Source organism: Nicotiana sylvestris, chromosome 1 (assembly GCF_000393655.2).
Source record: "Nicotiana sylvestris chromosome 1, ASM39365v2, whole genome shotgun sequence".
In the NCBI taxonomy this organism is placed as follows: domain Eukaryota; kingdom Viridiplantae; phylum Streptophyta; class Magnoliopsida; order Solanales; family Solanaceae; genus Nicotiana; species Nicotiana sylvestris.
The window spans coordinates 9,138,987-9,154,504 of record NC_091057.1 but is presented as its reverse complement, the minus strand read 5'-3'; the positions used below and the strand labels follow the sequence as shown (position 1 = coordinate 9,154,504).

The 15,518-nt window shown below is 42.9% G+C and overlaps 1 protein-coding gene across 1 annotated transcript; it reads right to left on the bottom strand.

Moving 5' to 3' along the window:
- Positions 1-12,632: 12,632 nt before the first annotated feature.
- Positions 12,633-13,402, bottom strand: LOC104220091 (glycine-rich protein-like). Its single transcript, XM_009770905.2, has 2 exons — positions 13,285-13,402; positions 12,633-13,027 (listed from the first exon to the last, which is right to left on the bottom strand). Exons 1-2 carry the CDS (start codon positions 13,364-13,366, stop codon positions 12,783-12,785), a joined length of 327 nt encoding a protein of 108 aa, XP_009769207.2. The 5' UTR covers positions 13,367-13,402; the 3' UTR covers positions 12,633-12,782.
- Between the last annotated feature and the right edge of the window lie 2,116 nt (positions 13,403-15,518).

The following is a 15,518-nucleotide window of genomic DNA, read 5'->3' as shown; positions in this document are numbered from 1 at the left end:
CACTCCCAAAATTTTATGAGATTTGGGGTCGGTTACCCGAATTCATGCAGATTACGTGGACTATAGCACACAATAATCTAGGAATCGTTCTGAATTCCTATTTCATGCCGCTAACCTAAAAAATGAGGAAAGGTCATGGGGAACCGATGACTATTGTTCAATAGGTGATTTTTTATGAGCCCTTAATATTTTAGGAGATTCGGGGCCGGTCGCCCGAATTCTTATAGATAGCATGGACTGTAGCACACAAAATGTGGTAATCGACCTGAATTCCTGTTTTATGGCCCTAAAACGTCAAAAAAATGAGGGATGGTCATTTCAAAACAATGACTATTTTTCATTAGGTTATGTTTTAAAGGGCCCGGAAAATTTTAGGATATTCGGTGCCGCCCGCGAAATTCATGCAGATGACGTGTACTATAGCATAGAAAAATTTAAAAATTGTCCTAAATTACTATTTATGGCCCTAAAATGCCAAAAAACAACGAACAATCATGGCGAAGCGATGACTAATTTTAATTACGTCGGTTTTGATGGTCCACCAAAATTTTAAGAGATTCGGGGCCGGTTGCCTGGAATCATTCAGATGGTGTGGACTATAACACACGGAAAATCACCCTAAATTCCTATTTTATGGCCCTAAAATGCCAAAAAATGAGGAACGGTCATGGCTAAGCGCTGACTATTGTTCATTACGTCATTGATTATGGCCCCGCAAAATTTTAGGAGATTCTGGGTTGGTCGCCCGAATTCATGCAGATAACAAGGACTATAGCACACGAAATTCTGGGAATCGTCTTGAATTTCGACTTTATGGCTCTAAAACACCAAAAAATGAGGAACGATCTTGGTGAAGCGATGACTATTTTTTGTTAGATCATTTTTTATGGGCCCATAAAATTTTAGGACATTCAAGGCCGGCCACCTGAATTCATGCAGATGACATGGACTATAGAACACGAAAATCTAGAAATCGTCCTGAATTCCTATTTTGTAGCCCTAAAATACCAAAAAATAAGGAACGATCATGGCGAAGCGATAACTATTTATTCATTAGGTTGTTTTTATGGGCCCGCAAAGTTTTAGAAGACTCAGGGCCGGTCTCTCAAATTCTTGTTGATGGCATGGATTATAGCACAGAAAAATCTAGGAACCGTCCTGAATTCTTGTTTAATGGCACTAAATGCTAAAAAGCGAAAAACAGTCATGGCCAGGTGGTGACTATTGTTCATTAGATTTTTTTGATGGGCTCGCAAAATTTTAGGAGATTCATGGCCGGCTGCCCGAATTCATCCAGATGGCGTGAATTATATTATAAGAAAATCTGAGAAACATCATGACTTCATATTTTATAACCTTAAAACACCAAAAAATGAGAAAATGTCATGGTGAAGCGTGACTATTGTTCATTAGATCATTCTTAAGAGGCCCGCAAAATTTTAGAAAATTCGGAGCCGGTTGCCCGAATTCTTGCAAATGGCGTGGTAGCACACGAAAATCCGGGTATCGTCCTTAATTCCTGCTTTATATATAAAAAAAGAATGTTCATGGAAAAGCGATGACTATTATTCATTAGGTCATTTTTATGGGCCCGCAAGATTTTAGAAGATTCGGGTCCGTTTGCCCGAATTCTTGTAGATTGCATGGACTAATACACACGAAAATATGGAATCATCCTGAATTCTTATTTTATGGCCATAAAACATCAAAAAATAAGGAACGGTCATAGAGAAGCGCTGACTATTGTTCATTAGGTAGTTTTTATGGTCCCGCAAATTTTAGGAGATTCGGGGCCGTTCGCTGGAATTCATGCAAATGGCATGGACTATAACACACGAAAATCTAGGAATCGTCTTCAATTCCTTTTTATGGCCCTATAATGCCAAAAAATAAGGAGTGGTCATGGCTAAGCAGTGATTATTGTTCATTAGATCGATTTTTTGGGCCATCAAAATTTTAGGAGATTCGGGGCCGGTCCCTTGAATTCATGTAGATGGTCTGAACTATAGCACACGAAAATCTAGTAATCGTCCTGAATTCCTGTTTTATGGCCCAAAAATTTCAAAACATGAGGAACGATCATGGCTAAACAGCGACTATCGTTCGTTAGGTCATTTTTTATGGGCCCGCAAATTTTTAAAAGATTCGGGACGATCGCCCAAATACTTGCAGATGACGTGGACTATAACACATAATAATCTAGGAATCGTCATAAATGTCGACATTTTCTTCTCGTACACATATAGCAGAAAGTCGACATTTTAATGAAAGCTCTTTGAACCCGTCATTGGACAATATGTTGGATGAGAAAAATTACTAGGTATTTTCTTCTCGTATACCTATAGTAGAATGTCGACATTTGATCGCGAAAGCTCTTTGGACCCGTCATTGGACACTATATTGGATGGGAAATTTATTAGGTGTTCTCTTTTCGTATACCTATAGAAAAATGTCGACATTTTAATGTGAAAGCTCTTTGAACCTATCATTGGATGAGAAAAAATTATTAGGTGATTTCTTCTCGTATATCTGGCGGATTGAGTTATCTGATACTTATACTACTAAGAGGTAGCAGGTATCGGTGGGCAGGTGGATCCAGGATTTGAGCACGGCGGGGGCGTCACTGTATGCTAATCACTAGCGATAAAATTCGGCGTGCAACTATTTGAAAACTTAATGATTATAATGACTTATCATCCAAGTATAAACAAAAAGTTCTTAAGAAAGAAAGCATCGAACAAAGGGAGATCTTCGCAAAGTGGGTGTTATGGTAAGGAAAAATATTTGATTAAGCATGTTTCGCACTTTAAAATTTCTACATTATTTTTAATAAAAAAGGGAGTCATGATCAAGAGGGCACTCAAACTTTAAACAAATCAAGATTAAGGGTATGTTAATAGTAAAAAAACTGAATAAGAGTCTTAAACTCGTAGTTTTCATTGCTAAGTCGGAGTCAAAGTGATTGATGAAGAAAGCTGTGGCATAACGATTTGTATTTTTCTATTTATGGAGTGATAAGTTTCAATTTGAAGCTTTTAATTTTAAGGCATGAATTTGAAAATAATAATAATTAACTATTATGTATTAGAAGTTAGAACTAAACTATAATTGAATTCAAAAGAAAAAGAATAAAGAATAAATTAAAATAATTTGTTATTAAGTACATAAAGCTACGTTGTATTCATTCAATGAGCTAAAAACACCGAAGGAGGGACTCGAACCCGGATCATTCAGCAAACAAGGGACTTTAGCCGCCCAACAAAACCACTTCTTCCGTCCGCCTTTTTGTTTCAAGGGGCACAACTAAAATATTTAAGGGGTCCTATATATATAACATATATATACAAGGTTTTTTCCGATACTAACGGCGTCCCGTGACCCCTCTACATGCAACGTAGGTCCGCCTCTATCGGTGGAATAGGTTTGTTTTATTCATGAGTTAAAGCTGCAACAATGATACTGTTTACCGTGAAAATGGTAACAACAATTAAATTTATAAATGGGATTATAAAAATATATGATCTATTCCCGAGGTAGTTGTTAGAGCAGTTGATGCTAAGAACATGAAGTTTAATGATAAAATGTGAGCTAAAACGAGGCAGTAATCAAACTGAAGGGACTAATGTCGGGTTGCAGGGCGATCGATGAAGGACCTCGGGGTCGATGTCAGGGTCTAGCTCAAGCTATCGAGGACAGTCGGAGATGGAAAAATAGTTGAAGGTATAACTAAATGAGGCTCTTTATGGCCAATACTAAGGTATACGACGAAGAATGAGTAAGAACGCGATGAATATCGAGGTGGCCTCGGGCCAGTAAGAACAAGCGAGTTAGAAAGAAAAGAGAGAGAGAGATATTATTGAACTTGTGGAGAAATGGAGCAACATTAGTCCCTTACAAGGTAGGGTGAGTCCCCTTTATATAGGAGGGAGGACTCGGTTACAAGTATGTGGAGATCAATTGCAAAGTATGGAGATGGGATGGCTTTACGTGATGCCTCAACATAGGCTTTAGATATGCCGGCCCTGTCCTGGCTTCGGTATCCGTTTTCTTTGAGTCGGGCATCGTCGAGCCCCGAGGTCAGAAACTCGGTCATGGTCTCCCGTCCTCGAGGTCCCGAGGCATGCTTCTGGAACGACTCGACAATGAGAAATCAATTCTTCTGATTTTGCTGCGTACAGATAGTCTCCACGTTTCCCATAATGAAATGATGAGAAATGATTCTAACACTCAATTCCTCGAGCTTCTTTGGTGACACCATATCGATAATGCAACTTATAACATGAGCTTTGCGGCAAACGGATATCCACAAGCTCGTGCTTTTCTACCTCATTCATTGTACTCCTAATTCTCGCTTTCCAAGGTGAAGGTACCGCCACCGGTTTGATTTTCCATGAATGCATTAACTACGCCCGTCGGTTAGTCTTCTAAAGCCTAGATGGCCGTGTCGTAACCCCCTATATATGGGGGTGCCTTGCCTTTGCTTTTCCTATCACAGTGCCTCCGTTGGTTTGCTTGCCTATTTCTTCTTATCATCTTCTTTCACCCTTGAATATCATGCCAGGGGCTCAGGACCTTAATGTCGTTTGAAGGAGTTTCCTTAGATTGTGTTGTGGCCTTCTACCAGGGCTTCCCTTCGTCGAGCATAACCATTCTTTCCCACTACTGCTGTGGCATTAATATGTTCATTGTGGCTGCTACTGTTGGCCCGAGGTGATGATGGATGGGGAGTCGGTTTCCCCCGCATGTAGACAATTGTTCGGATTATGCACCGCTGCTCACTCTTCTACTTGGGCCTTGTGTGGCACTTCATCCATAGAGTTTTCTCCTTCCGTTCCTCCGCTTTAGGTGTAGACTCTTGTAGGCTTTTGTAATTGTATATAATGAACCCTCGAGGGATGCTTGTACACAAATTTTTATGAATAAGAATACACTTTACTAACTTCTGCTTTCCTCACTGTAATATGATTTCATACCCTTTGAGGCCCTTTGAATGCCTTCTTTTGTTTGCTGGCTGCTGATATCTGACTTGGGCGCGGGCGTTCTATCCGATCTTCTGCTGATCAACGCGGCTCTCTTTCGAACCCGTCTTCGTACTTAGGACCAATCCTGGATTGATCTGATAGGCCCGGGCTATCGAGGCCCTCCGAGTTGTATGGAGATCATGCGCCGAATTCCGAAATCTTCGGGAAGGTTATCCTGAATGAAGGTCAGCTTTAGGTACCAGTGGGTCCCTTTTGATCCTGATGTAGATAGCCCCTTTAAAATATATAGGATAGAATTCTGCTGAGGAGTTGTCTGTACTCAGGTGCTGCCTCAGGCCCTCGTGGAGCTTTTCGTGATCGGAGATTTCCATGCTTATTCCTCTCTTTCAAGATAGGGGAACCACGATACCAGGTACCTGCCTTGCATCGGGTGATGGCGTTGAAAGCTTCCCGAAGTCCGTCTTCTTTATGTCGGGGATCCTCGAGATAAAATGCTATCTCGAGCTTGGAGATAATATGGACGGCTCCTCGAATATTGACTTCTTATTGAAGGATGCTTTCTGGATCGGGTACCGACCCATCGATCCGTAGCGAGGCTATCAGCTTCCCGGGGCTCACCTCGGGTAGGCGAGTCGTCGCTGCTTCTCGCATATATGTGGGGCGGCTTCGGCTTCTTCGCAAGACCTCACTATTTTATATCTACCCTTCCACTTTGGCATAGGGTTCCCCATTTCTTCAGGCATAAAAAACATTGGCGTAGGTTATTGACTTGATCTGTTAGTTTTACCACAGTCATGGCAAGCACTTCAGGGCCGGCCAGTCAGGAAGTAGGGAGTGCTGCTCCCAGTGCCCAGGATCTGCTGGGGTTCGTTCTGAAGACCGTTTCTTCGGTAAAGGAGGAACATCTGGAGATTGTGAGGAGATACTGCGGGTGGAGCGAAGGGATAACACTGCAGGTGCTTTCCCCAGATGAGAATATTACAGACTCCACTGATGGATTCTTGAGTGTACACCTATACCTTTTCGCATTTGGACCCCCTTATATGGTTGTGCTTGATTTTTGCCTAAAGTATCGGGTTACTCTGGCGCATATACATCCTTCGTTTTTGAGAGTGGTGTTGATGATGAGGTTCTTTGTAGAGAAGGCTGAGCTCGAGTTCATGCTTGATCACCTCGTTAGGCTATACTGGCAATTTCATCATCGGGGCCTGCGAACTCTGAGGTGTCGGTTGTCCACAACCTTTGTTGTTGACAACGAAGAAGATGAGGGTCGAGAGTGGGCTATCTATTTTATCCGGGTTCGGACGGCTGACATTATCCCTGCGCGGCTTTTGCCATTTCTCGAAAGGTGGAATTATGCACGTGAGTGGGGCTCCTGGCACTTTTTTCAGATTTTATCTTATAGCAAAAATTAGTTGAGTAATAATGTTGTCTTCCCTTGTTCCAGCAACTTTGCGGATGTCGAGTGAAGTCCTCGACCTACCCGGCTGGGTTCGGAAGCTGCTGACCCATTCGACTTGCGACGAGCACCAGTGGCGAGCTATATTTCGTATCGAATGGGGAGTGAAATACTAAGGTATGTGCATATACTGCCTTTGCCTTGGCCTTCGTATATTTGACGTAATATCTTCTGCTTTCATTTGCACTGGATTCGCCGTTTGCAGATATAGGACAGTTCTTTGGGATGAGGCAGTGCTCTTCTGAAGAGGGGAAGGAGTCATCGACCACTGAGCCGAGGGACGACGGCGATAAGGGGGACCGACATCCATGGTGTGATGGAGCTTTTAATGGCTTTGGGCGGTCCCAGATCTTTGAGGAGAGAGCATCATCTGAGCCTGATGTTCTCGGAGAATCAGATTCCCGGGCGACAGTTCCCGAGGTTGGTAATCCTGGGGCCGGAGAGGAAGGATCGACAAGAGTGTGTTTTGACATAGAGGAAGCCCGTCGGCATCTCTTCGAGGTGAGTTTAGGCGTGTATTTTCCTGCATGTCGCGCCCTCCTCCCTTTACTGAGTTTTCCTTGCATAGTCCTGTGATGGGCTTATGTCTGAGTTGTCCCGTCTAGGGGCCAGGCTCCAGAAAATTCTGAACGAGGGCGAGTCCCTTAGGCTCCTTAGTAAGGAGAGGGAGGCTAAGTTGGTGCATTAGTGATATGAGGCATATCGGAGCTCAAACTATGAGAGCTATTTTATGGAGCAGGTAACTTCCTTTAGTACGTGCTTCGCTCCTTTCTAACCTTAGGGCTAACCCCTTTTGTAATTAGCTGTAGAAAAAGGCAGAGGCCTTGGAGTACCTCAAAGGCGATGTCAACCGTGTCGGAGTTGCTTGTGGAGAGCTAAGGGCTCAAGTGCAGGCTCGAGCTTTGGAGGAGGTGAGTTCCTCGGCAAAGGTCCCTGCCTTCGAGGCCCAACTCTGCTTGACTCGTGATAATGCTGAAGTTCAAGCGGACATGATTGGGAGACTCGAATATAATCTCTTGAAGGTCAGAGCTGAGATAATTGATGTCCGGGTTGAAGTGGCACTAAACCGGACCAAGGCTGATCAAGAGATGGCGATTCGTATGAAGGATGCTGCTGATGCCCAAACTGAGCTGAAGCGATCCCTCGACGGGGAGAAAAGGATCGAGGAGTAACATTCGCTGCAGATCCCGGAGAGAGGTACTCGATGAGGTCGGTGCATGTGGTTTCGTTCTCTCGGAAGAATTTGCTCGAGCAAGGGCGGATGAGTGCGATGCTCGGTTACTTATCACTAACATCACGGAGGGCAAGCTTGACAAGCTGTATCCCTTTAGTGTGGAGCATAGATTTTGCAGTTTTGTCACTTTGTTTCTAATATATGTAGAGCATGCATGTAGATGGAGAACGCACCTTTTTCGCGCATATAATATATAGGAAGAAACTTGAAACTTTATTTCGTCTGTACCTTTTTTAAGTTATTACTTTCGACCGGGTAGGCTGGTGTTTGGCAGGATCCCCTATAGGTCTGAAACTGATCGGACAGGCTCAGGGGCTACGTACGATCCTTGGTGCGAGCAGGTGCTGGGGCCTCCGTGCTTGGCCCGGCTGTTTAGGCTTAGTCTCCGAGTCGGTCTTCGACTCGAGCCTTCTTGCCCTTGAATCTTCTATGCTCATGCGGGCAGGTAGTAATTCTTCTTATTTCTTGCCTTTAGGATTTTGCCATTTCAACTATTTCGGGTCCACTCTCCGAGTCAAGTTGTGACTCGAGCCTCAATTGACCCTCAAGCTTTTTCCTGCTCGCATGGGCGGATGATGATGGCCTTTTGTGCTTCGGGCCGAAGTGACCCTACAGGCGCGTGGCCCGGGGGGCTCACTGATGGTGGCATTTATGACGTGCCTTTAGGCATGATGTAATTTAACTATTTTGGGTCCAGTCTCCGAGTCGCGTTGCGATTCGAGTTGTAATTGACCCTTAAGTTCTTTCTTGCCCATATAGGCAGATGTTGATGGCCTTTTGTGTTTTTTGGTCGTAGAGACCTTTTAATATGTGGCCCGTATGCTTGCTTAGTTAACTATTTTTTATCCGGTCTCCGAATCAGGTTACGGTTCGAGCTCACTTTAATCCTTAAGTTGTAAATTTTTGGCTGGCGACAATGGCTCTTACGCTGTTTGGTTGTAGAGACCTTTTAATATGTTGTCCATAGGCTTGCTTAACTGGCGACAATGGCTCTTACGTTGTTTTTGCCTGTGGGCTATTCGTAGGTTTTGTTTTTCGCTTGTTAAGGTCTTTTTGGAATATTTTTGCCCGTCGTTGGTTCCGAAGAACCTCAATTTCAAGTTGTTATCAGCGATGTTTGAGCACCTCGAAGGTTCATAGCTCGTAGGTTGAGTAGTTTGACGCTCTTGCGATTTGGAGTCGACATGGTCGGAGCTCGTTTTTTCCCTGTTGAGGGAAGCCTATTTTAACTGATTCTTTCCGAACTATATTCGAAGTAGTGACTTGTGATTTTAATGATAGTCGGGAGTCCCCAAGTCGCATTATTTTGGCTATATCAGTCGTTTTGACCGTAGTCATGTCCGTTTTTCCATAGCCATTTTTGATCCCGAGTGATAGTTTAGGTGTCTACGCCGAGGGTATGCCCTTTAGGGATTCTTACATATGCGACGTATAACCTAATATTCAGGATTTTCATGCCTATTGAGGTCTTACAGTTTTTCATGCCTGTTGAGGTCTTACATTTTGTCATGCCCATGGAGGTTTTACAATTAGTGTAATGTAGAATAGATCTGGTTACACTGAGGCTGCCCGCTAGGGGTCTTGAAGTTTTGAGTTTTCCGGTAGCAGTCTCCGAGTCATCGATTTTATTTAAGCTTGAAGACAGGTTCTCATGAGCTCGGAGTTGCTTTGTAGGGGCTTCTTGATCCCAGAGTTCTGACCCTAGGGTCGTGCAAGTGTTGAATTGATGATGCTAAGTTTTTGAGTGTTTCGGGACGTATTCGGTGGAGAGGACCTTTCCGCGAGTATGTTGAAATCCCCTTTTCCGAAATACGAAATGCCAAAAAGGTGTTCTTTATTGCATGGCATGAATATATGTTGCAAATACACGTGGTTTCGTTATTGTAGCTCGGCCCACGTAGGTACAGCTCTTCGGACCATGTGATTTGAAACTTAGTCTACTATTTTCGGTCCTGCCGAGGGGATGGTGTCCTTAAGAGAAGATCATCGCTCGTCATCCAATTGTAGAAGAAGGCATGTGATCATCTCAGACCCTGCTGGCGGGACCCTCTTTGGGGGTACACTGCTCCGCTAATAATTTTGCTGGCAGGACCCTCTTCAGGTCTGAAGTCCGATTGAGGGAAGAGAGCACAGCGGGCACTGCCAAGGCCTTGGATCCCCGGGTAGAGTTAGAACTTCCGAATGCCCCGGCCGACTTCCTGTACATAGGTTAGTGAAAAAGTAAAGGAGTGAAGTAGTTCTTCCTCACCGTGGGATGTGTAGGTAATATTTCAAAGTTCGGTATGTTTCTGCCATTCCAGGGCGCGAGCCCTAATATAGCCTTCTGCTGTGTTCAACCAGGCCTAGACGTAGGTGCGGTTCTGCTTACCCTTTGATACCTCTGAGGGCAGACTAATTGATGTCGGCGTTGCGTTATGTGGTGAGGATTTTTCTCTCATCGCGTGTTTCCCCTTGCCGCTATATTTTAATCCTGCCCTTTGCGTGGGATTTCATCTTTTTGGCAAAGCGGGGTTGATGCCATCTCCGGGCGGTGTGCTGGAGGCCGTCTGAATAGGACGCTTGTGCCTTGCTAGCTCGGCGTTTCAGTACAAGCTTTGACGGGCTGTATAGAGGGAGCGGTCTTCCTGATTGTTGTGGTGATCGGCATCCGGAATTCGTCAAAGATTCGAGACGTGGGAGTGCCTTGGTTCGTCGGTCCGGACCATTGAAATTGATTTTGGTCCAACATTGTTGGTGTACTTGATCGAATCTCCTGAACTCACAAACATATATTTTATTGAAAATAGATTAAATGAGGAGGAGGGCTACCAATGTGTCAATATGAGACCGAGGCGAGGTCTTTATGTCCTTTTCTCTCGATGTAACGGTGCCCTCTGGAATATTTGGCCATACCTGTTTTTCCCTGGCGACGAAGATTTTTGCTTTCCATTTCATGAGTTCTCGGGGGGTGTCGCCGCTCCTTCACTGTCATGGTAATACGTCGTGGCTTGCCTACTTCATTCTTCTCGGTTGTTTTCATCCCTTGGGAATGGAATCGAGTCTGACCGCTCGATGATACTTTGTAGTGATTTTTATTGAGTAGCACGGATGCCGTCCTTTTGAGCTGGTGTCCTTTTTCGACCCCATGGCCGCTCGCGCTCTGCAGTTCCTCGCTGGGTTGCGATTCTTTTGAAGGGGTCTTGGTCGAATAGGGACAAGTCGTTTGGCGTGCCTAGTTTCGCTTATGGTGATCACGATGTTTGGTATAGCAATGCTGAAATCGTACTCAGCTGGGCGGGGTTCCCCTACCGACCGTGCCTTGTTGAATCTGGTTCCACTGGAGATTCCTCGGGGGTATTGTCCTAGGGCTATTTCCCTATTGTTGCGAGGTAGGTTGCATCTTGTGTCGTTCTTCCCATACGTGGCGCATGGATGGTACCTCCACTTGTTTGGCATTAGTTTCTTTATTGGGAGTCTGCTTGATTGTACTGAGCCCGAGGGAGTTCCCGGGAGATTGTCCACGACCCTGCTGCATGGCTGGTGTCGGGTGCTGGTATCCGGCCAGGTCTCGGCTGGGTATCTGATCAAGCTTCATCTGAAATGATTTGGAGTCCTCAAGCATGCTTTGTTTGAGCTTTGGGTGAAAGCCTGTGTTGCCCAATTATCCGAAGCCGAGGTCGATCTCACTCGTCCTGTCGGGGAACGAGGCGTGACCTCCTGAGGTGTTTTATTCTCTCTTTGTTCCACCTCCGATGTATCGGGCTCTTCCGCTACTTCTTCGATGGCATTGGCGTGTGCTTCTGCGGAGGAATCTGCTAGTGTAGTGAGTGAGTATGTGAGGTCGGTCGACAGGCTGCAACGCCACATCATGGCTTCTTTCGAGAGTGTTTCTCCGAGCTTCTCCAGCGAGACAGGCTCGAACTTGTCGTCTTGAATGTCGCTGCCTTTCTCCGCGCATGCAGAAGCGGTGGTGCACTCGTCGGGATTCGAGTTCCTGTCGCACCTGGGGGTTTTGCGTTCTGGATTTCCGTGAAACGAGTTCTGGGACCGCTTCCTAGGGAGACGATTTCTCTATGAACTTCCACGAACCTGACTCGATCATTTCGAAGAGATCTCCAAGCATCCTCGCTGCGGTAGGGTCGGTTACCGATCCGTTGTTGCTTGATCTATCGGGTACTCATTCAGCGTAGGGAGAAGTTTCCGGCGCTACTATGCTGGGAGTCTCTGGGTGAATTTGCAGCTGAGCAATAGACAACCGCTGTGCTTGCAATATTTCAAAAATAACATGAAACCGAAGGGCCTGATGCCCGGTTGCAGGGCGATCGATGAAGGACCTCGGGGTCGACGTCAGGGTCGAGCTCAAGCTATCGGGGACAGTCGGAGATGGAATAACAGTTAAAAGTACAATTAAACGAGGCTCTTTATGGGCAATACTAAGGTATACGACGAAGAATGAGTAAGAACGCGATGAATATCGAGGTGGACTCGGGCCAGTGAGAACAAACGAGTTAGAAAGAAAAGAGAGAGAGATATATTATTGCACTTGTGGAGAAATGGAGCAACATCAGTCTCTTACAAGGTAGGGTGAGTCCTCTTTATATAGGAGGGGGAACTCGGCTACAAGTATGTGGAGATCAATTGCAAAGTATGGAGATGTGATGGCTTGACGTGATGCCTCAACATAGGCTCTGGATAGGCCGACCCTGTCAGACTTAGCCATGTGCCTTGGAACTTCCCCCTCTGTCCTGGCTTCGGTCTCTGTTTCCTTTGAGTGGGGCCTCATCGAGCCCCGAGGTCGGGAACTCGGTCGTGGCCTCCCGTCCTCGGGGTCCCGAGGCATGCTTCCGGAACGACTCGACAGCGGGAAATCAAGTCTTCTAATTTTGCCGCGTACAGATACATAATTGAAGGACAACTTCACCAGTGAAAAACTCCAAAATGCATGCATAATAATATTATTAAAAGAGAGAAAAACACAAAACTCACTTAAAATCTCACTAGATAGTGAAATATTCAGGCACCGGCAATGTCATTCAATAGAATTGGTATAATCCAATGTAGACAACATGCCTTATTTGTTAAAAGGAAAGCAACATTTTAGAAAACAAAGGAAGGTAAAAATGTATGATCAATTCTTGGAATCGTCTTCAAATTGAGCATCAGGGGCTTCATGAGCAGTGGCACAACACCTTACACATCCCGGGCCATAGCGATAACCGCGGCAGCAACCATATCTGCAACCTCTCCACGGGTATCCATTACGTCCACCCCCACGACCATTACCGGGATACCCTCCTCCGCCACCGTTGCCCGGGTATCCACCTCCTCGATACTGATCAGCTTCTTCAACATTGCCAGTCACCTTGCTTTCTTCTGTTTAACAACATCAAGGATATCGTTAGATGTATAGGCAAATTTAGGATCTAGAATCAATAAGTTCAGAATAAATGTGATTATGTTATACGTATATATTTTAGGCGCTTTTGTATACATGGGTGGAGGTAGTGTGACCGCTATGGGTTCAGTCGAACCTAGTAGCTTTTGCTTAAATTCTGTATTTGTATTGAAAAAAATATTAATTATTTTTAATAAATAAAGATATTCAAACATGCAAAATGAGAATTACTTACTTTGAGCTCCCACTTGGGAGGAAACAAGAAGGACAAGAGCAAGGAGAAGACCTAACAAGAACAAACTTTTTGTTGAAGCCATTTTGCAAAATATTTAGCTATGCACTATTTCTCACTTGTTTGTTTACATCAACCTAAAATCATATTTATAGACCCAAATAAATATTTCTTTATAGAGCAAAGATATATGCTGGCCATGAAGATTTCACGTGAAGGGAAGTATGGGACTTGTCATTTTTGGCACTGAATTTTTGCACCAAATTAAAGGCTTCTGCATTAGAGTCCCCACTTCCATACAGTGAGTGATGAATTCTCTCCTAATTGAATTTTTAGATACTCTTTGATTTACAATAATGCCACTCTTCTTTCGTCATGCATGATGCTCTCTCAATCTCAAAACTCCCACAACAAGAAAAAGAAAAAAGAAAAAAATAGAGAGACAGAAACCACAAAAGCCAATAAAACGAAAGAAGTATTGCACAAAGGAAAAGAGTTCAACTTTTATACATTGATAGTGTTAAAATTCTAAAATAAAGCTTAAGCGACTATAACAGGTTGAAACTACAGATAATATAAAAATTCATTATAATTTTAGTGTATATTGTTGGGATATATTATTAACCATGAGGTTTAGACATAGTATTATATTTTATTCTTTATGGAACAATTATTTATTTAATTTATTCAATTCAATAAAGTACTATTTTAAATAGATAATTTGTTACATCTGTGTCCTTTTAGTTATGTAGTAGACATTTTAGTGTATGGAGTCTTAGCTCATGCACAGAAGATTAAATTGTTGGTTCTCATAATTAATAAACTATGTTCACAATCAAAGATATTGCTGGACAAAATATCTTGATGATTGTAGCACAAGATTATGGTATAATTTGTCTTGATTATGGGAGTAGTTTTACTCCAACTTCTTGTGCTAGTATACTCAGTGTATATTGAACGGACCAAGTACAAAAAAGATGTTTTTGTACTGAATATATGAAACATTTTCTCTAATTCATTAAATGAGCTTATACTCCTAATCTTGATATAATTATTATGATCAATGTAATTTGTTTATGTTTTGATTTATCAAAAGGTACGACTCTATTTAGAGTTAGTATATGCCTAATAGATTGGACAACAACGAATAACATTTGTGAATAATAATTAGTTGGTAGAATTCATGACTCGGTTTTGGGTTTGATGATACCCCTTTATGTAAGCTTATAAGTTTTCATGTGAAAACCCGGTCGGGAATTTTGTATCCGTCACATGAAATAAATTAAGCGAAATTATAAAGGACTTAATTAGCTAATTGAATTAAATTTTCAGTGATTTAATTTAATTATTGGTATTAGAAATCTTAACATGGGGAGTTAAAATAAGTGTTAATGAATTTTCGAAACTCATATTGAGGAGTTCAATTGCAGTTTTTAGTGGAATAAATTGCAATTAATTATAGTAAGAATTAATTCATGTCAATTTCGAATTAATACTATAACTAGTAGCCTCTTATTATTTCTGTGGTCCCTGCTATACCTAGTAAAAATCTGGACAGACTTGGGTAAAAAGTAGTTTGGGAGAAACGTTATCCTTTTGAGTTAGAGTAGGATTCTACTTGCAGAATCCTACACTTCTACACGTTTTTGAGCCCCTATTGTGGCTAAATTTTGGGTCTATTAAAGGAAGACTAGTTTCACCTAATAACTTACCTTTCAGTTGTATTGTTCTTGCCCACCCAATAGCAAAAGCGTCCAAGATTTTACTAGGCAAATAGCAGAAGACTGCAGCCCTGTATTCTTGCTGCTGGGAAGGTTTGTGCAACTACTTCAAGAGGTTAGTGCTTCTAATCTCGTTATTATTGCGTAATCTAGTTCACATATATTTGATGTCTGGTCTGTATGCTTGCTTCCGTTGTGCATGTTCTAACATATATAAGTAAATCCAAAAGAAAAATGAATAAGATACCAAGGGAATTGCTAGATTAACTGGTCTAATTTACAAACGAAATTGCAGGAGTTAATGGTCTAAATTAATATTGTAGTTGTACATGGGATTAAATGTCTGATCTGGAAATTGACAATCACCCTTTAAATTTATATTTTTGGAAAAAAAAATCCAATGTATTTTACTTTCTCAAATCTCAATTACTCCATCACTATGCAACAACATATCGTCCTTATCGATCTTTGATTCGTCAGCCATGCAAACTCAGGTTTAGAAACTGTCGGTTCCTC

Coding starts and splice junctions, on each gene's coding strand:
- LOC104220091 (XM_009770905.2), bottom strand. CDS start 13,366: ATGGCTTCAACAAAAAGTTTGTTCTTGTTAGGTCTTCTCCTTGCTCTT. Junction 13,028..13,284: donor CTCCCAAGTGGGAGCTCAAA/GTAAGTAATTCT, acceptor GTTGTTAAACAG/AAGAAAGCAAGGTGACTGGC.